The sequence below is a fragment of the Pyricularia oryzae genome, chromosome 5 (assembly GCF_000002495.2).
Source record: "Pyricularia oryzae 70-15 chromosome 5, whole genome shotgun sequence".
NCBI lineage: Eukaryota > Fungi > Ascomycota > Sordariomycetes > Magnaporthales > Pyriculariaceae > Pyricularia > Pyricularia oryzae.
In genome coordinates, this window is record NC_017852.1 from 451,120 (window position 1) to 469,787 (window position 18,668).

Sequence of the window (18,668 nt, forward strand, 5' to 3'; positions counted from 1 at the left end):
GAACCCCTAACAACCAACAGCAGGATTGCCGGTTTGTTCTACAGTACTTCATCACACATTGGATCTCGTCCATAAAATTTCATAATGTCGAGGCTCAACGGGACCGAACACCGAAACGTCGCGAGATCGCAACCGGAGCGTCCAATTCTTATAAAGCGCCTTTTTCTTCTCCCCGGTTGATACAACTCCTAGTCCATTAAATAGATTGAGATCTGGGAGCCTAAATTCTGCTTCGCCGGGTGATAATCAACTTTGAGGGAGAAGAAAGGAAACGCGGAAAGGTCTACGGACCTGCAAAAATTTGCGTGCATGCTAGAAATAGTCGGACCGCGGATCTTGCATTGCCACGTGATAAGCATATTTTGTGGCTGGGGAGCTATTTGCGGAGTAACTACGGTCGGAGTCTTTGTGGCTTCGAGTCATGGTACGTGCTCGTTAACGCATCTCTTTTGGCTGAGAGCGGCAAGAGCGGTTTCATCTCACACTCCGACCCGCCGGGCCGCCTTTGCATTCGGTCGCATCCATTTACAACAATCAATGCCAAACCCACCCGGAATCCTTCTCAAACAGTCGTCATCCAACCCCCCCAGACTTCTGCATCATACCACAGCCACCTGACGGTACACGCGACGACGGGTGCTGACGATAACGACAGCGGCAAAAATAAACGACGAATCTTTTTAGGCACGATTCGCCACCAAAACTAAAACAAAAAAACACTCTCAAAGCAACACAACACTCCATCAACACCCAAAACCCCTTCCCCGAAACTCCACCAAATACCCGCTTCGCCATGTCCAACCCCCTCGACGCCGAACCGGGCACGGAGCTCTTCGCCTCGTACGAGGCGGAGCTGAAGCTCGTGCAGGCCGACTTGTCCCAGAAGCTCGACTCGATCCCGGACCTTACGGGTGAGCCGCGCAAGGCCGCCCTCTCCCAAGCGAGCCGGGCGCTCGAGGAGGCCGACGAACTGCTCGGCCAGATGCGGCTGGAGAAGCAGAAGAACATTCCCTCTAGCTCGCGCGCGCGCGTGAACCAGCGCTTCCGCAACTACGAGACGGACGTCGACGCCGTGCGGCGCCGACTTGACGCCCTGGCCAGCGACCGGTCCGCGCTGTTTGGCGGCCGGTACCAGGACAACCCGTCGGGGAGCGGCGGCGCGTCGGCGTCGGACGTGCAGCTGGAGCAGAGGGAGCAGCTGCTCCGGGGCACGGATCGGCTGGACCGCAGCAGCAGGCGGTTGAAGGACAGCCACGCCCTCGCGCTAGAGACCGAGGCCATCGGGGCGTCGACCCTGCGCGATCTCGCACACCAGCGCTCCCAGATCCAGCACACCACCGAGGTCCTCGTCCAGAGCGAGGGCTACGTCGACAGGAGCGTCAAGACCCTTAGGGGAATGGCGCGTAGGTACTGTTATCCTTCTCCCCCATCTGATCCTCTCGTCGTGACCATGATCAACTGACTAACTCGTTTGCCTACGCAGGATGGCTACCAACCGGATAATAACCATTGCCATCATCACCGTCTTGGTTATGCTCATTCTCGCCGTCATTGTTAGCAAGTTCAGGTAGAGAGTTACGGCTTTGTTGTGTTGCTTTTTTTTCTTTTTCTTTTTCTTTCTTATGTTTGTCATCGTACGGATAAAACGGAGTTTTCGGAGTTTCTTTCGCAAGCCTGCAAGCAATCAATAACAATCCATGTAAATGTATCACCAAGCCCACAATATGAAGGTCTGCTGGTGTTTGCGTTATTGTCATCGTACGACTTTTTTATTTCAATGAAAACAAATTCAAATTCAAAATTCAGAACGCCCTTCCCTTTTGTACTTTAGAAAATTACCACATTGAAACTTGGATATCAAATCAAAGGTATGTTCCAGACCAAATAAACCTCGAGGCCAAACGTGACGACAGCATAAAATCTACCTTCTTCCTTTTCCAGGGCTTCGCTTACCAACACCAGCAGCTGCTGGTCCGCGCTGCTTGCCCTCGCCGAGGCCTCTTCGCCCAGCCGCAATGCCACCCTTTCCACCCCTTCCGCCGCGATCGGGCCTGCCGCCACGACCACGGCCACCACCGCCTCCCCTACCCCTGCCGGCATCCCTCTTGCCCTTGAGCGCTACGGCAACCTCCTCCTCACCATCATCCATCTCATCGTCTTCATCATCACGGCCCTTCTTGTTGCTCCACTTCAGCTTGCCCCTGAGACCCTTCTTGGGCGCATCCTTGCCCTTGAGCGCAGCTACGTAGGCGTCCACGCCGCCACCCTCAGCCTCTGCTGGATCCTCGGTCTCCATCATGTCGTTATCGTCATCCCGGCCCAGGATCAGCTTGCCGTCCATGTCGGTCTTGGCTTTTGTCTTGCCAGCCTTGCGCATCTTGAGCGGCTTCGTGGATGATATCTTGGCCAACGCGCTGCGGCCAAGCAGGTCAAGCGGCTCGTCCTCGTCCTCAACGATGTAGGTCTTGCCGCCCTTGCCGCGACCACGAGCCATGTCATCATCCGAGTCATCCGAACCGCTATCCTCCTCGTCACTGTCGAACAACGCTTCGTCGTACTGGCTCTCGAACTGGTTTCTCCTCTTGCCGTGTGCACCATCATCGGCGTCTTCACCGTTCTCCTTGGCAGCCTCCTTCTTCTTCTTGCTCCTCTCCTTGGTCTTCCTGATGCCCGTGATGAGCTTCTTGTCTGCCTCGGGGGTATACTTGTTGACAGTGTCGAATCCAAATCTCCTGACCAGCCTCTCCATGATGTGCTTGACCTTGGACCGGAAGTGACCTTTGTGCTCGTGGCTTGCCGTCATAATGCAGGGGATGAGCGAAGGAAGGCGGGGCATCATCATGTCCACGGGCAAGCTAGTGATGCACACCTTGACGAATCCCAAGATGCTCTTCACCAGCTCCCGGTTGTTTGACGTGAGAAACAGCTCGACAGTCTTGACAACATCATCGAGTGTTTCCTGGCTGACCTCGGTGTGGAACTCGAACAGAACTCGCGTGATGGCAGTTACGGAGGCCGACATGACATGCGGAGTATGACTTGCCAATCCGGCGCCCAGCATGGTGAAGAACTCCTCAATGCTGGCCGTGGCAGGTGGTGCGTCGTCTGGCATGTGCGCAACCTTGCTGTTATCGATCGCCGCACCCTTCTCTGCCACCATAATCTGCCCGATTTGGATAAGCAAGTCGAATGCAGTATTCCTTGCACGTTCGTTGTGCTCCTTGCATGCAATGATGACCTCAGGTACTATGGACGGAATAAAATGTAATGAAGTGGTGGGAACGAAAGGCAGGAGGGCGCTGATCGCAGCCAGTCTCTCACGCCTTGCTGGAGCCGAGACCTTCTCCGCACTGGATAACAAAAGAGTCTGGAGCTCCTGGTGACGTTGCTTGAGTGCCTCTTGACCAATCGGGGACTCAGCGAGTCGTGGGATCAGCTTGTAGGCCTTCTTCTGCAGCTGTGGGTCTTCATTCTTGAAGATGACTATAGAGGCCATGTTGAACAAGGCCGTAAAACTGGTCCGGGGAAGGTAAATCGACATGGTCACGACGAGATCCATAAAGGTGTGTGTCGCTGATGGCACCTTGTCCCCGCTTTCTTGGGCCTTTTGCCCAACTGGCTTGCCGGCAGCCTCCTCCAGCTCGGTGGCAAGCATCTTGCACAGGCGGTCGAATGTTTCTTCCAACTCCTTTGCGGGTGTGATGCTGAGATATGCGTTGATGGTCTGAAGGATCGGTCCACGGGTTTGTGGTAATGTTTGGCTGTAGACGTTGAACAGCACGGCGAGGAAATTGCCCGCGGTGTTTCCGAGGTACTCGAGATTCTTCTTGGCCTGGGCTTGCGACAAGCGGCTCTGAAGCAGCAAATCATCAGGGCCTTCGACCGATGCTATAGCCTGGTTGGACTCAACCAGCGTCCTCAGAGCTCGGCACACGTCAAGTCGAAGCTCGACCTGTTGGTAGAGGAGGTTGGAAAGCTGCTCAGCAAACGCATTGTCAAAAGACTCTTGCAGATCCAGGGGCAGATCACAGTATCCGGGCAAACATGACCATATCTGCTGGACCACAGTCTCGTAGATCTTGATAGCCATTGTCTTCTCGGCGTCGCCGTTGTCCAGGACCTTTTGGAACATGAGCTCCGAAAGGGGAACGAGCTCTTTCCTGAAGTGTGCAAGATCTGTGTTTGTTGTGTAGTCACGCAGGAGGGGGAGCAGCCAGACGCGACCAGGCTGGTCCTTGCTTGGCCGGGCGAGATTCAGGGGCAGCGCACCCAGAACGGCTTCCGGACCCATGGCCCTGATGGCCTTGCCCAACAGCTCGTCGGCCTCCTTCTTGCCCAGGAAGGCATCGCTGCTTCGAAGGTCGCCAACAACTTTGACGACATTGACGAGAAGCGGGTTAGTCCTCCACCTAAGCGAGTCGAACATAGCTCCGATCACAGTGAACGTTTGAGGCCATGCTGCTTGGTATTTGACGCTGAGAAGGCCCTCCACTGTCTTGGCCAGTTTTTCCAGAACCTTTTCGTCGTATATCGATGGCTCCAGAATGACTTCGGACGGAATGCAGTTCGCCAAGAATGAGACCAAGCATTCGGATGCTGAAGTCCGGATGTTCTCCGAATGCGAGTCCAGGTACTGCGCAGTAGAAGCGAAAACCTCGGGGAGAGCCTGGAAGGTCTCAGTTGGCTCCATCTGCGCAGACACATCGTAGGCTCTGGAGAGGATTGCAATCCACGGGGGCAGCAGCTGGGTGTCGTTAGCCGACGGGTGCAGCTCAGTAATGATCTCCAAGAGTCGCGGCATCTTGGCTCGCGCAACCTCGTCCGCCATTCCCTCGAATATCATCTCGAAGACGTCAAAGACAGCCATGGTCAGGTGGTCGTTTCCGCTCCTGGCAATTCCCAGCAGCAACTCGCACAGGGGCTCGATCTTCTTGCTGGGCCAACCACCACAGGCAGACGCAATCGACCTAGTGAGTTGCAGCGCATGGATCAGATCCGGGTCGTGCGCAGACTGTGCTCCCTTCTTCTCGCTCCGCGATGCTGCCGTCTTTTCCTTCAGGCTCGTCATGACAAACTCGGCACACATGTCTGCCGCCGGGTGATCGAGTGATGGACTCGGGGGTGGGTTCTTGAGTACGGTTCGCAGGCCGTCCTGCGCACGCTTCCGGATCTTTGGCCGGTGGTCCAGCGCGAGGTTCAGCAGCCCAGCCACCGCCCTTCGCGGGCTGATCTGCGTGACCGTCATGTTCCATGACGCAGAGTCCTGGGCTAGCAACAGGGTCTCGAGGCAGCCGATCGACGGCCGGAGGAGTGGAGCCGGCGCATCTTGACGGGCGAGCGCCGGGGCGATTTGTGTGAAAATGGTGGTGAATTTTGCGCGGAGGAGAGGCTGCGCGACAAATGGTGCAACAACGTCGAGGAGGTAGACGAGAGAGATGGCGCGGTCTTCGGCGATGCTCTCCCCCGAGGCTGCACGGCCAAGAAGGCTGAGGAGAACAGCAAAGTAGCCAGCAGCTGTCGGCTCTTGTTTTTGTTCTTTGAGAGTTTCGTCTATGGCTGCGAGAACAACCCGAGTCTGTATTGTAACCAATGCAGGTTTTGTCAATTTTTTTTTTTTTTGCACATGCTATAAGTGCCGACTGGTAAAAGAAAAATGCCCACATACCGCTCGTTGACTCTCGAGATTCGGAGCCCGGATCTTGTCCAGTTTCTCCGCAAGAGTCGCCATCCTGACTACGTGCCAAGTAAAGTAGGCGAGCAGTTGATTGTGCGGTGTTGCGAGGTAGGCTCTCCGGATCGCAAGCTGCAAATTGACCGACTTTGGAAATATTTCGCCCGTATACCGCGAATCGGCCGCACATAGTTTTGCGGGGGACCAAAAAAAAAGTTCCTTATCGGACCTGGGCGGGGCTGACGATAAGCCATCAGATCATCTTAGACCAGGGACCAATTTTTGTAGGGTGGAGTGACTTGGACGGAATCTTTTCAGCTGCAGGGTAGGCCAGATAAACAGATCAGCTCTACTACCCTGCACGCCGTCCAAATGAGTTGTCCAAATGGTGTTCCCATTACCATAGTCCACTAACTATCCTGCATCAAGATCCAAATTCAAGCAACCTCCTTTCACACTTGGTTCTCCATCACGGTTATCTTGCCTTTAGGACAACCTTTTCAAACAACACTCCCAGGTATTTTAGGTAGCTTTAGCTCGTACTTCATCAACTCATACCTACCTTAACTCTAAGTCGCAATGAGCCGTGCATAAACACATTCTATTTTCTTTCGACGTCGTTGTTCGAGTCGTCGACATCCTAGTCGTCCATCCCAACTTTGGAAGTCGGAAAGCTGCCAAAAAAATAAGTTTATTTACAGTGAGAATGCTTTCGTCATCACCAGGGAAATTGAACGTAGAAGATGAGGAAAGAACCAGACCCTCCAAAGATCTACAATAGAATTGTCACAGACAGCTTCGAGACGGCCATCAAACTGGAATGTTAATCCCAAAAATATCACACTTGGACTGTCGCTCGAGTCAGGAAATGAGAACGTAACCAAACACTCTCACGATAACTCAACAAGTTGAAGCGGGCCGCCTCTCCATAAGAGAATAAATATATAAAGATGCCAAGATGTCAACATGATCCTTCATTATCACTCCTTCCAAAGCATCCAACTCTCGTCCATCTTTTTTTACTCCCCAAACACCCCTCCAAAGGCCAGGTCGCCAATAATGCAACTCACCTCGTTCATACACACCACTTGTGCCTTGATGGCAATGGCGAATCCAGTTTCCGGGCTACCGGGAGGCTCCTCGGCCGGCAATTTGGTGCCCCGAGACGACGATATCAAGCCGGCCTGCGGTAACTCACCATCCGCCTTTGTCAAGGCCGACGGCGCCACCATATCCAGCCGTCTCCGGACTGATCACCCCAATGACGGATTCACGATGTTACATAATACCATGCAAGGCCAAACCATCCGCAGTGCTCAGGTGTGCTTAAACAACCAGGGAACATTTAGCCAAACCCGCACTGTAGCTACTCTTGCTGTGGCCGATGCGACGGATGAGGTCCTTAAACGCTGCTGTCCAGATGATACCGTGCCATGGTAAGTTTTACTTGTTGTTTCTTGTTCCTTCACAACCCAATGTTGTTCGTCAAAAATTTACTCTTTTGCTAACATTGTTATTTTACGCCAATATAGCCAGGGAGGCTTGGGCTCTGTAAAGTCGACAGATGGTAAAAAGACTTTCCCGCTTGTTGTGGCTTCAGGGACTGTTAATTGCGAGACCATTAAAGCCGTCGAGTCCAAGTTCTTTTAGAGGCCGCTCATCCGACAGTGTGGTGGTGAAATAACCCACACCTAAATTATATAACCTCCCAAATGAGTTGAGCTAGGCCCTAGCTCCTGGCGAGTCAGGCAGCTTGGGAGATTCTTCGGGTCATAGTGCGGTGCTGCGGTGCGGTTGGAATTGTGGTTGTGGTTATGGTGAGAATAGCCTGCTTGAGGCCGTTGTTGTATTGACATTTGGGATGTAACGAGGGGTGGGGATGAAGTTAAATTTCACAGGGCGACAGGACGAGTTTGCTTTGGTACCTTATTTACCTTGGTTACTCTGAGGTTTCCATCTATGTTTATACTGGACTAGGTGGGTCGTCCCAAAAAAGTGACTTGCTTGATAAAGGGGCCCTAAATAAAATAAAAATAAAATCAACAGAATAATGTCAACACGCCCTACCAAATCAAGCAAACTCATTATCCGCCTCCTCGATCTGCTCCTTGATCCGCAGCAATATCGTGGTCTTCCACTTGTCCAGCTTGGTCATGCGGTCAAACGCAACCAGGTCGTCCTCGAACTTCTCCCTGTCGTTGCCCTCGACGCTCTCGCAAATGTCGGCCAGGAGCTTGTACTCCCGCGTGCTAGGGAAGGTCGGGTCCATCTCGGTGTACTTTTCCAGCGCCCTGCGCGCCGAGACCATGTCCTTGGTGGCCAGGTGGCACAGCCCACCCTTGAGGAAGTAGTCCTTGACAGAGTACTTCATCAGGTTGTTGTTGATGGATGCCTGCGACACCTTTTCGTACGCCTCGATCGCCTTGTAGTAGTCGGCGTCCAGCGCCGCGATGTCGGCCACCTTGAGCCAGAGCTTGTTTGACAGGCTAAAGTGTGCGTGTTAGTACGGGCGGGCGCGCGCGCAGAAAGTCATTTCCCTCATGGCATCACCCAGTCAGGGGCGCCTGGAACCAAGCGGCAAAACTCACACAGCAGCTCCGTCACCCTCATACCATCCAGCGGCAGCCTCATACGCTTCCATAGCCTTCTTGAGATCTCCGACCTCGACCTCAAACATCTCACCCACGTTCTCCTTGAAGGTCGCCGCCCGCCTGAAGTTGCCCTTCCTGCAGTACTGTGCGATCGCCATCTCGACACACCTGGCAGCATCCTCGGGGCTCGACTTGCGGTAGGCTTTGAAGGCATCGACGTACGTGTTGGCCGCGTCGTCCGGCTCGTTCAGCTTGCCGTTTTGGATCTGCGCCGCCTTCTCAAAGGTCTGACCGGCTTCCCTTTCTATTTGTCGGTGTGTTTTTTTGTCGCAAGGAGTCAGACATTGCCACTGATTTTGTGTATGTGGATTTTTCGCCATAGAAAACGTATCAAAGGCGACGAGACAAACACGTACCAGACTTTTGCATCTTGAACGCATTCGCCGCCTGGATGTAGTAGTCGGCCGCTGTCTGCAGCTTCTCCTCCTTGCCGCCAAAGAAACTGAAGCCGCCCGAGGCGCTAGCTAGCGCTTTGTCTGCCTATCATCCGGGGTTTGTCGTTTTCCGTCTCGCACATCAGCAAATCTGGACCCTTTTTGTAGGTTGAGAGGCGGGGTTGTTGGGCTTGCATGTCGATGGTAAACCAACCTTTTGCAGAAGCGCGCGGGGGTCCTCGGCCATTTTGCAAGTGTTTAAATTTTGTAGCTCGTTGAGGTCTTTTCTTCTCTGTAGGAAATGCGTGTCGTTTGGATTTTGCGACGTGTCGATGTACTGTATATCTCAGGGTGGAGGTGTCAGATCGAGTCTGAGGAGCGGCTACTCTAACGGATACTACGTCAGTGAACACGCTACTGCGGTTGGAGGTTTGGTATGTGGGGCAGCTTCAACGGCGGGCGGCGGCAGCGGTTGTCGAGCACGCGGCCAGGGTCTACGCTCCACTTTTGTCGGCATGGACAAAGCAGGGGTTCGTTCCTTTTTTTGTGTTTGAAATCACGAGCGTCTTGATCTGGTGCAATAAAAACACCGTCATTAATACAGTTAATTAAACAAATGCCATCTCATCGTTCCATACGTTAATAGTCAGCCCCAGGACTCTGACGACTCTCATATCAGGATCAAAATGGCCAACTCAAGCAGAGTCGGCGCGCGCTTTAGCCAGGCTTTGCGCCAACAACAAAAGCTCTCATCAGCGTGCATCACAACGCGCCACCTGGGAACGGTCTCATCGTCTATATCATCCTCATCATCACAGCAGCAACAACAAAAAACAGACTTCAAAGACCTCCTCTCCCGCCCGACCTGGTCTGTCCGCTCCCTCCTTCCATCTACCACAACCTCTTCAGAACCTACAAACACAATATCCCCCTCCCAACTAACCCACCTACACTCCCTCTCCGCCCTACCCAACCCAACCACTCCTTCCACCCTCGAGTCCCTCACCCGCACCCTCCAGTCCCAGCTCCACTTTGTCCGCGCCATACAGGCCGTAGACACCACTGGGGTTGCTCCACTATCCGCCATCCGGGATGAGACCGCGGCCGGCCGCAGGGAGCAGACCGTCACGCTCGACCACCTGGCCGAGGTGCTTCAGAGCGAGAGGTCTGTTGGTCGTGCGCGGAGGCCCAGGAGGCTGAGGGTGACTGCCGCCACTACAAAGGGTGCAGAGTCTGGCCGGGTCAGCACAGATGGTGAGCCGGGCTGGGACGTTCTAGGAGCTGCAAAGCGTCGGGCTGGACAGTATTTCGTCGTGAAGAGCTCTTCCTCAAAACAGGAATCTTGAAGGATAGCATCGCATATGTGAAGAGGATGGTACCTAAGCAATTTCTCCACCCAAGATGCGTTGCCTCCTCATTTGTAATAGTTACATCGACGAAGCCGCGGCGGAACCACAAAGTCACGAATAAATGTGAATTCGTGGTTCAGCAACCAGAGATACCGTAAGTAAACTCGACTACTTTCACCACCCCTTTGAAAATCCTTCCTGTACGCCCCGTCCAATGCTATGGGGTGACGCAAACTAAAGCCATACGCAAACAAACAGACAAATAATGCAAAGCTTGCCTCCACTGCATCTCGGTTGTAAATGCTGTTTGTGCTCCATTCCATGCGACGCCCAATATAATGCAACAAATCCATTTCCTTTTTTTTTCTTTCCCTCTTTTTTTTTCTTTATTGTTTTCTTGTTCTTGTTCGTTTTCCACCGTACTGTCTAACCTGTTTCCTAGTTCCTCTTCCTCTTCTTGGAACCTGGAATTCGAGTCGCCGGCTGTTTCTTTTTGGGTGTGGTTGAAGGCATCGTTGCACCGTTCTCCTTGGCCATTGCAGCATCCTTGGCTGCAGTCTCCTCCCTCTTCTTGGCGGCGAGCTCATCGTTGTACCTCTGCATCCGCTTATCATAGTCGATACGGTCCTCCAGAACTCTCAGCTCCTCTTCCTTGGCCACGACAACTGCTCCATCAATGTCTTCCCAGCCTAAGTTCTTGAGGATGGTGCCGACTAGATACTGGTACCGCAGATGATTGGTGATCAGAGCGCTGGCGTTGACGTTCTCCACGCCGTTCTGCTTGTCGATGCATTGTAGGCCGGCTATGCCGAACTGGACGCATCCGTGTCGGACCAAGAAGGCCAGCATGTAGTCGTTCTCAGAGTAGACGTTGATCAAGCGGCCCGAAACGGCACTTCTGAGAACAGACCATACTCGACTATCCGATGAGACTGGTGCGCCCATTATAACGACGTTCTCGACGATTCCTAGCATGCGTCGCTCCACCAACGTCATCAGGCAGTTGTAGATGACCCGTGCTCCGAGACTGTACCCAACGAGAGTGACACCGCGTTCGCCTTGAACGCGGCTCATGAGAGCCTCTGCGAGCACTGAGCCTGTTTTATCTGCCCTCACCATGCAAGTGCCCCAGATGTTGTCGACGATCTTACTGAGCTTGAGCAGAGAAGGTGGCCATTGCTCTAGCCAGGTCTTGTTGCCGAGGGTGGCGTACACTGTGGCGTTGCTCAGCATCTGAAAAGCCGTTGAGCCAGTGGAACTACTCCGACGAGCAGCAAAATCACGTTTTGCTTCCGACCAGGCCTTGCTGCGTGCCACTGTCACCAGCGCCTTGCCCATGTCGACGAGCGAATCAGCTTCCCACCGCAGTCCATAGACTTCACCTTGCGAGCCAAATACTTCCCATGTCTCTGTAAGTCCCTTCATCTGCGTCACCCATCCATTTACGCAGAAGACGGCTCGCAGCCTGCGATTGTCGACACCGACCTCTCGCGCACCCCTGAATTCGGGTTCTGAAGTTGGGTAGAGGGGCAAAAATGCAAAATCTGACACGTCCTTGGTGTAGGACTCGACCATCTTGCCGGCGCCTCGGGTCCCGTAAATACCGAAGAGGGTGCCGACCACCATGTTGTTATAAGCCATGGGCCCGAGTAGTCCGTTCGTAGTGGCAGGGCTGATGCTGGCACCACCGCCTTGGGCCGAACCGAAGCCAGCGGCTGCGAGCGGCGGAAGCAGACCGCCATTCGTAGTCTCTGACCGCATTCGCCGCATGTCCTTCTTTTCATCCCCCCTCTTGGGAATCTGTAGATCCTCAATGCAGATCTCAGAAGCAAGGCGGGACAGCCCGTTGGCAACACGTACCTCGTCTCCACCAAGCATATGAGGAGGGACCTGCAAAGATGTGGCAAGGTAAAGCATCAGGGTTCTCGAATAAGCCGTATAGGTGTCGAGAGACAGCAGAAGCATCAGCATTGAGTGAAGGATCAAGCGTCTCTTGGGCATTGGCAGAGTCGAGAGGGCGGTAACTGCCGGAGCGTAAAGCTGTAGGAGTACAGCGTCCGCATCTGTGGTTGTGGAGGATTGCGAATCTAGGTCTGTTAGTCTTCTGAAGCACGAAAGTGACTGGATGAGCCTCATTGAATACATGCCATTGGACTGCTTAATAGGCCTCATAACTCCTGGCCCTGCGCCCGCCTTGGCCATGCTAGGGGCACCCTTAAAGGCGGTTTTTGCCAGGGCGTTGGGGGCGCTGGGATGAGGGTTGCCGCCGGGCCCTGTCCGCGCAACAACGAGCTCAGATACTCGCTTGGTGACACCGGATTGCCAACGACGAATGTTGGCGAGGGTATCTCTCTTGAGGCCCTCAAGGGTTGGAGTGAGGGGGTTCGTTCCGTTATGCAGAAGAGGTGCGAGCTTAGCAGCATCCTGGTTGCGTTTGTGACGGCTTCGAGGTGATGGGCGAGCATTGCCCATGCTATCAATCTTGAGACCCATCATGTCGAAAATAGGAGGGAGATAGTTCAAGGCCTTGGCATTGGGGCCATCTGCGTCTCCAGCGAGGATTATGGGGGGGAAGTCGAAACTCCGAGTAACGTTGTCCCTCATGGCATCCGTTATGGTTGTGATCAGGGCCACGAGCTCATTCCTCTGTGGCAGAGTCAGAAGCTCACCGACCTCCGTGTCCCTCTTTGGCGGAGGAGGTCTCTTCCCAGGAGGCATCTTGGCAGACTCCTCCTCTACGGGCGGGGGTTGGGTAACGGACACAGGAGAAGGGGTTTCGATGGTGATAGTGTCCGAATTCGGCTCGTACGACTCGTTATCATAGTCCTTGGCTGGACAGTCGATTTGATTGTCGTCGAGGGGGACACCAGGCACGGTGGTTGAGACGATGTTGGACTCTGGAATTATGGTGCCTCTGTTGCCCTTGTTACCCTTTTTGCCCTTGCTGCCCTTGTTGCCCTTGCTAGCAGAAGCCGCTGTTGCGGTTGCTACGTAGCTGGGCCTCGTTACTTCCATCTTGTATGCTTGCTGTAAGCCTGCGACGCAATCTTTCTCTTTGCCAAGTGGTAGCCACTTGAATTGAAGGAGCGGCAGTTGTCAGCAGGTTGCGCCTTCCTTGTGGCACTTTTCGAGAAAAGTCTAGGTCAAACTTGTAGAATGAGGAAGGAAGGATGGCCTAGCATCTGCTCATATTTGCTTGGCAGACAGAAGGAGAAGGCAGGTGTTATGTTGTCACAAATGCTATTCGGTTCAGTCTTTGGGTCAAAGCAGGGGAAGGAATGATATGATGTCTGCAAGTAACCTCAAGATACTGAAGAAAGACGATTGATATGTTGGGTTTTGTGGTTGTCTGTCGGCTTTGACTTTGTTCAGAGGGACTTGTGTTGTTGTTGTTGAGATGTTGCATAAGACGAAGGTGAGATACGAGGTTGATTGTGCACAGAAAATAGGTGACAACAGAGAAGTCAATGTGTTAGAAGAAAATATCCTTAGGTGGACGACGGACTCTACCTCAAAAGACCTAGGAGTCCAAGCATGGCACAAAGCTGCGTGTTTGTCATGGCTGTCACAATGACCTTGTGGGAGGTGGCACCTGGCCGCGTGGAAAATTGAAGACGACCTTGCAGACATCTGCGGAATTTTCAAAGGCGTTTGGCTGCCTTGGGGCCAGAGACAAATCTGAAAAGGAGGTTGACTAAAGTCTGATAGCAATCTGAGGAGGATCTGAGAAACTTGAGCAAAAAGAGCAGGCCCTCGCCAAACCCGGGGCAGACTTGAGTTTTAAACCACTAAGCCCGAGCCCCAGTCCACCAACCAGAGTTGGCTCTGCACAATCTTTCTGTTTGTTTGTGCCTTTGACGCTGTACCATCGGTATTTCACATTTTAACGGCTAGCTGCCTCGTCTGCCTCTCTTGCATGTGCAGCAGCCATAAAGAGGTACAGCCCAGACGCTATCCAATCCCGCCGGGAACCTGCAGTGGCAGTTGCACGTCAACTCTCCGCGTGCGTATGCGACCTGTGTTGTACCCAGAAGCACGGTTACTAACATATTCGCGTTGTCTCCCCAGATTCAACTGTTCATTGGACAAGCATTGTCTTAGGTCAAGCTGTGGACTGCATAATTATTATAGGCCGTGATGCCACCTCATCCTCGCGACCATCAATCGGGAGTTGGCAAGATGTCGTTCCCCCGAAAATACTTTGAAGGTCTTCAATCCATGCTGCGGAGTGGGGAGCTCGCAGACCTAATCATCACCTGCAAGGGTAGAACCTTCAATGTGCATCGCATGATCCTATCAGCACAGTCTGGCTTCTTCAGAGGTGCATGCACCGGCAACTTCAAGGTACCTAACACTGCTATTTTGCGTTTCCAAGAGCGATATAGGCGCATGATCTCAACCTTCCAGATAAGATATAACGACTCTCCAAGCCCCCCTTGCCACTTTGTTTCCCTCCAGGCCTCTTCCCCATGTTTCCTTACGAAGCCTCCAATATCACATCGCCATTTCCTGCCACCAATCCGTCATCTTTCAGCTATGAGGTGTTCTGAAATATACTTTCAGTACTAACCTGTTAGCGTTCTCATCGTTCCCTAGGAAGCATTCACAGGGCGTATCGATCTCCCGGAGGATGACCCAGACATACTGGAGATACTGATCGAGTACATCTATCGCGGGCAACTCCCCCGTGACCTTGTTGCCTGTGCCGTATCAGATCTGCGCCACAACTCCGAGTTCCACAGTTTGGCTCGCTCTTCATGCGCTACCACGGATCGTCATATCGCTACAAATCGTTCCACTGCACCTGGAGGTAACTACTATGACGTTCTCAGACGCTGTGCTCATCTACCCTATAATCTCACTGCCCTGCTGCATACCTTGCTCGTCCACATACTAAACCCCCAACCTCTAATGGTTTTATATCTCCTTCTGACCTCTTTCATCTCCTTGGAAAGGACCATCTTTGAAGGCCAACAATACTTTAGATGATTTGACCCCTACATCTCTCGCGAAGGCGAGACAATCTTCAGAGGGTTACTACCTTTGGACATATGCCAAGGTATTGCCCGCAAAAGAAGTCCGCAGTTAAGTTGAATGCTGACATCCCATACAATGAGGCAGATTTATTTATTGGCCGACAAATACCAAGTCCTAAGCCTCCAGGTCTGCGCTCTTAACCAGGTCAACTGTAAGGTACATATTCTCCTGGCACGGCCCTATGCAGGGCTTGAATGTATCGCATGGATGCTAGATGATATTTTCGGGAAAGTAGCGAACACGAAGTCTCACATCGAGCTGAAGGAGCCCTTGCTCCGCCTCGCCATCAGCATGAGTAACGATGCCACAACCTGGGAAGACCTCCAGCCGGTTATGCGATCCCGCCCAGACTTGGCCCTGGGGTTGGCCAATTACTATCACTTCATGAATGGCAGAAAATGCGTTGGTTGCTGCGCGGAGGAAAAGAAAAATGGCGGAGACTCGGGCGTTCTCGAACGTTGGTGTTATTCCTGTGATGATGGTAGCACCTACATGAAGAGAAGGCCTGTCTACCCCTCCTCTGACGAAAACCAGAGCTCCCGCGAGAACACGATTGCACTTTTTGCAGAGTCTTGGAAGCAGAAAGAGCTCATGTATGAGGGAATTGCTGGTACATTTAGAGACGACCATTAGCTTACCTTTAAGAAGCGGTGGAAGCACACCATCACTCTGACAAAAGATAGTATTTAACCAAGGGGTGAGCTACTCGAGGGATGTTGATCAAATCAGGTCTTGCTTTGTTCTTTTCTTCTATTATGCTTTCTTTTTGCTCTCTATTTCTTTCAGCTTTACAAGCGAATCTGGATCCAAGGGGGATGGGTGATTAGGAAGGAATCTTCGTTGGACAGCACATAGTTTACGCATATTCTAGAGGGTCCATAGTCTGGCAAACGCAATGATATCATCAAGTGCGAACTTGATATGCTCTTACTGATCTCAACTCTGAGTTTTACCCCGTGCTCAAGTCCACCAAGACCATATTTGGAATACTTTGATTATATACTCTATTTTCCGTGACCTCTTTTATACATACAACGCCACTAGCTTACACAACCCGCCCTTGTTATACATGGTATCTTGATTTTACAGCCAAATAATAAAAAGAGGAAAAAAATGCCGCCAAAGAAAAACGCACAGGAATCAATCAAAATCCAGCACTTCCGCCACCACTCTGCGCCTCCTTCAACGCCCTGGCGGCAGCCTTCTTTCGCTTCTTGTCGCCAATCATGCTCTTGTGGGGCCTACCCTTCTTGGGCTCAGGGACCTTGTTCAACAACCAGGCGTTGAATGGCCTCCTGGCGTCGATAAACTTGCCCTCAGGCGAGTAGACGTCGATGATGGGCCAGTTGGGCTCGTTGCTCTCGGCTTCCCGGCTGCTGTTGTTGTCTTGGTGCTCGACCGGGTCGTCGGACAAGTCCAGGCTCTGGATGATGCCGTTGCTGTCCACGACCGTCTTGGGTTGCGGGGGAGGCGGGGGAGGCGGGGGCTTGTACAGGTTCCTGGTGCGCACCTGCGCGACGATCTCGACCCAGCCGCAGCCCTCGATCAGGATGTCGGTCGAGAGGATGCGGTAGGGCAGGCGCTTGACCTTGAGGTTGACGGCGTCCCTGCGGGTGATGGGTCCGGCGCGGTGTTTTGTCACGTCCCACTTGAGCGGGAAGGAGCCCGCCAGCTTGATAGTCTCGCTGGTGCCGGGCATGGATATGTTCTCGACGTTGACCTCGCCCGTCTGGCCCTGGATCGAAATCGCCTTGGTCGTCTGTGTCACGTGCGCCGTGATGGGCGTAAAGGCGTAGGTGAGGAAGACAAGGTCGTCAGTCCGGGGCGTGAGCCGGATGAAGCCACCCAGGAGGAGAGATCGGCCGGGCTTGAGGACCTGCTGCTCTGGCCGCATGCGTCTTTTCATGAGTAGAAGGTGGCGGTGCTCGGGGAGGACGTGTCGGTCCAGGAGTGATCGCTCTAGGCCGGGAAGGTCGATAAGCTCGCCGCGACCGTTGCCGTAGGGGACGCGAATTGGGGAGGCGGTCGTGCCGGGAAGCGACGACACCACGGGCATGTCGGGGTAGTTAGTCTCTGGGCGCAAGGGCGGCAGGAGAGCGAACTCGTCGAGGGTGTCCTCGGCTTCCCCTTCTAGCTCATCGGCCTCTAGTGTCGGCCGGCCGGCCAGCTCCGCCTTGGCCTGCTCGATCAGACTGATGCTGCCATCGGCATCAGCCTGCCTCGGGGGAAGCTTAACCTCGATCGGCGTGGCGGCCTCCTTGGTTCCGCCGCCAGATTCCATCCTACCCTTCGGGAAAACCGCCTCGAACAGCTGGCTCTTCCCCACATTGACCTTGCCCACCATCCACCCGGCGCCGCCCCTCTGCCAAATCTCCTCCTTCAGCTGCTTCGTCCACCAGTTACGCTTTGAACTGACGCAACGGACGTTGCCCAGCCTGACGTTCCGGCCGGAGCGCCCGAGGGCGTCCCTCAGCGTCTCGATCAAGGTGGGCATCATGCGGTCGACCATCTCCTTCTTGGGCGCGAGGAGGTCGGAGCGCGTGATGATGAAGCTCATCTCGATCTTGCGATCCTCAAAGTAGCGGCCGTGGCGGGCGCGCCTGTTGCGGGAGCGCAGCGGCATCATGTCGAGCAGCTCCCGCACTCGCGGCAGCATCGACATAGGAAAGTCGGCGGCGTCCAGAACGTGGTAGACGTGGTTGTACTTGTAAGGGGTCTCCTCTATAGTCTCGCGCAGGGCGTCGATGCTCGGGTGCGCGATGGGCTCCGCATTGGAGTGGTGGACCAGGTTGTGGCAGCGGTCGCACGTAGGCGTCTTGGGTGGCGGCGGCTCGTACCTGTCCGATCTGGCAAAGAGCGAGTCGACATCGATGCCCATGGCCCGCAGGCGCTCCATGTCAACCTTTTTGCTGACATCCTCGACCACCTCGTCTTCTGTCCGCTCGCGCGGTGCGCTTGGTGGTGGTACCAGGCCGAGACTCTTCTTGACGTCTGTCCTGTCAGGAGTGAAGTAGCCGGCGCGGTCAGGGTCCAAGAACTGAGTGAAGGCACCACAGCCGGTACATTGTATCGGCAGACCTAACTCAACGGCTCTAGTTGCTGGGTCGGAAGGTGTTTCTGCCTCCGTGACGGGAGCTTGATGGTCACTTTCTGGGACGGCGGGAGTATGTGGTGCTTCAAGTCGCAAGACTTGGCTGGGCCTAAGAGGGCTGCGACCACATGGTGAAGGATGCACAAGCTTGACCGAGCTAGAAACGAAGCCACGGACAGCTGGACATAGAAATATCGGCGGAGCTTCGAACAGTAGCGTCGTTGTCTTCCTGCTACTTGAGCGAAGGGAAGCTCTAAGGTAGCGGATTGACTGCATCACCCGGAACAGCCTGAAAAGAGTGAACAGGACTGTATGATGCGTGTGTGAGGGGTGGATTCAAAGGAAGTGGAAGATAGAAAAGTATCCTACATTAATTCTGGTTTTACATAGATGCATTCATCGACAGAAAAAAAAGCATGTCGTCCTTATTGTCTGTCGCCCATCAACTTTTCGTCCAAAAAAATGTACAGAAAACCCCACACCCCTGCAGAGTTT

At 53.6% G+C, this 18,668-nt stretch overlaps 8 protein-coding genes across 8 annotated transcripts; 4 read left to right on the forward strand and 4 right to left on the reverse strand.

The window, feature by feature from the left end:
- Positions 1 to 562: 562 nt before the first annotated feature.
- On the forward strand, positions 563 to 1,920 carry MGG_01124 (vesicle transport V-SNARE protein vti1). Its single transcript, XM_003717762.1, has 2 exons — positions 563 to 1,407; positions 1,484 to 1,920. Exons 1-2 carry the CDS (start codon positions 794 to 796, stop codon positions 1,569 to 1,571), a joined length of 702 nt encoding a protein of 233 aa, XP_003717810.1. The 5' UTR covers positions 563 to 793; the 3' UTR covers positions 1,572 to 1,920.
- On the reverse strand, positions 1,681 to 5,857 carry MGG_01123 (pre-rRNA processing protein Rrp12). Its single transcript, XM_003717763.1, has 2 exons — positions 5,666 to 5,857; positions 1,681 to 5,575 (listed from the first exon to the last, which is right to left on the reverse strand). Exons 1-2 carry the CDS (start codon positions 5,726 to 5,728, stop codon positions 1,922 to 1,924), a joined length of 3,717 nt encoding a protein of 1,238 aa, XP_003717811.1. The 5' UTR covers positions 5,729 to 5,857; the 3' UTR covers positions 1,681 to 1,921.
- A 405-nt stretch (positions 5,858 to 6,262) lies between these two features.
- On the forward strand, positions 6,263 to 7,511 carry MGG_01122 (uncharacterized protein). Its single transcript, XM_003717764.1, has 2 exons — positions 6,263 to 7,107; positions 7,204 to 7,511. Exons 1-2 carry the CDS (start codon positions 6,638 to 6,640, stop codon positions 7,319 to 7,321), a joined length of 588 nt encoding a protein of 195 aa, XP_003717812.1. The 5' UTR covers positions 6,263 to 6,637; the 3' UTR covers positions 7,322 to 7,511.
- A 95-nt stretch (positions 7,512 to 7,606) lies between these two features.
- On the reverse strand, positions 7,607 to 9,112 carry MGG_01121 (vesicular-fusion protein SEC17). Its single transcript, XM_003717765.1, has 4 exons — positions 8,911 to 9,112; positions 8,679 to 8,802; positions 8,260 to 8,566; positions 7,607 to 8,157 (listed from the first exon to the last, which is right to left on the reverse strand). Exons 1-4 carry the CDS (start codon positions 8,941 to 8,943, stop codon positions 7,743 to 7,745), a joined length of 879 nt encoding a protein of 292 aa, XP_003717813.1. The 5' UTR covers positions 8,944 to 9,112; the 3' UTR covers positions 7,607 to 7,742.
- A 145-nt stretch (positions 9,113 to 9,257) lies between these two features.
- On the forward strand, positions 9,258 to 12,270 carry MGG_01120 (uncharacterized protein). Its single transcript, XM_003717766.1, has 3 exons — positions 9,258 to 10,199; positions 10,304 to 11,456; positions 11,610 to 12,270. Exon 1 carries the CDS (start codon positions 9,383 to 9,385, stop codon positions 10,040 to 10,042), a length of 660 nt encoding a protein of 219 aa, XP_003717814.1. The 5' UTR covers positions 9,258 to 9,382; the 3' UTR covers positions 10,043 to 10,199; positions 10,304 to 11,456; positions 11,610 to 12,270.
- MGG_01119 (transmembrane and coiled-coil domain-containing protein 4) lies at positions 10,484 to 13,060 on the reverse strand (the record flags this gene model as incomplete). Its single annotated transcript, XM_003717767.1, has 1 exon — positions 10,484 to 13,060. One exon carries the CDS (start codon positions 13,058 to 13,060, stop codon positions 10,484 to 10,486), a length of 2,577 nt encoding a protein of 858 aa, XP_003717815.1.
- Positions 13,061 to 13,940: 880 nt separating this feature from the next.
- On the forward strand, positions 13,941 to 15,825 carry MGG_14636 (uncharacterized protein). Its single transcript, XM_003717768.1, has 6 exons — positions 13,941 to 13,982; positions 14,114 to 14,389; positions 14,642 to 14,855; positions 15,001 to 15,104; positions 15,167 to 15,233; positions 15,318 to 15,825. The coding sequence occupies exons 2-6, from the start codon at positions 14,183 to 14,185 to the stop codon at positions 15,713 to 15,715; spliced, it is 990 nt and encodes a 329-aa protein (XP_003717816.1). The 5' UTR covers positions 13,941 to 13,982; positions 14,114 to 14,182; the 3' UTR covers positions 15,716 to 15,825.
- Positions 15,826 to 16,036: 211 nt separating this feature from the next.
- Positions 16,037 to 18,611, reverse strand: MGG_01117 (uncharacterized protein). The gene has a single exon (XM_003717769.1). The coding sequence runs from the start codon at positions 18,447 to 18,449 to the stop codon at positions 16,227 to 16,229; it is 2,223 nt and encodes a 740-aa protein (XP_003717817.1). The 5' UTR covers positions 18,450 to 18,611; the 3' UTR covers positions 16,037 to 16,226.
- Positions 18,612 to 18,668: the final 57 nt, after the last annotated feature.

Excerpts from the sequence above, each read along its gene's own strand:
- MGG_14636 (XM_003717768.1), top strand. The coding sequence starts at position 14,183 with ATGCCACCTCATCCTCGCGACCATCAATCGGGAGTTGGCAAGATGTCG. Across the intron at positions 14,390-14,641 it reads CATGCACCGGCAACTTCAAG|GAAGCATTCACAGGGCGTAT; the intron begins GTACCTAACACT and ends ATCGTTCCCTAG. Across the intron at positions 14,856-15,000 it reads TCGTTCCACTGCACCTGGAG|GACCATCTTTGAAGGCCAAC; the intron begins GTAACTACTATG and ends CTCCTTGGAAAG.
- MGG_01121 (XM_003717765.1), bottom strand. The coding sequence starts at position 8,943 with ATGGCCGAGGACCCCCGCGCGCTTCTGCAAAAG. Across the intron at positions 8,567-8,678 it reads GTTCAAGATGCAAAAGTCTG|AAAGGGAAGCCGGTCAGACC; the intron begins GTACGTGTTTGT and ends ACCGACAAATAG. Across the intron at positions 8,158-8,259 it reads GAGGGTGACGGAGCTGCTGT|CCTGTCAAACAAGCTCTGGC; the intron begins GTGAGTTTTGCC and ends CGCACACTTTAG.
- MGG_01122 (XM_003717764.1), top strand. The coding sequence starts at position 6,638 with ATGATCCTTCATTATCACTCCTTCCAAAGCATCCAACTCTCGTCCATC. Across the intron at positions 7,108-7,203 it reads CCAGATGATACCGTGCCATG|CCAGGGAGGCTTGGGCTCTG; the intron begins GTAAGTTTTACT and ends ACGCCAATATAG.
- MGG_01124 (XM_003717762.1), top strand. The coding sequence starts at position 794 with ATGTCCAACCCCCTCGACGCCGAACCGGGCACGGAGCTCTTCGCCTCG. Across the intron at positions 1,408-1,483 it reads CTTAGGGGAATGGCGCGTAG|GATGGCTACCAACCGGATAA; the intron begins GTACTGTTATCC and ends TTGCCTACGCAG.
- MGG_01120 (XM_003717766.1), top strand. The coding sequence starts at position 9,383 with ATGGCCAACTCAAGCAGAGTCGGCGCGCGCTTTAGCCAGGCTTTGCGC.
- MGG_01123 (XM_003717763.1), bottom strand. The coding sequence starts at position 5,728 with ATGGCGACTCTTGCGGAGAAACTGGACAAGATCCGGGCTCCGAATCTC. Across the intron at positions 5,576-5,665 it reads ATCTCGAGAGTCAACGAGCG|ACTCGGGTTGTTCTCGCAGC; the intron begins GTATGTGGGCAT and ends GTTACAATACAG.
- MGG_01117 (XM_003717769.1), bottom strand. The coding sequence starts at position 18,449 with ATGCAGTCAATCCGCTACCTTAGAGCTTCCCTTCGCTCAAGTAGCAGG.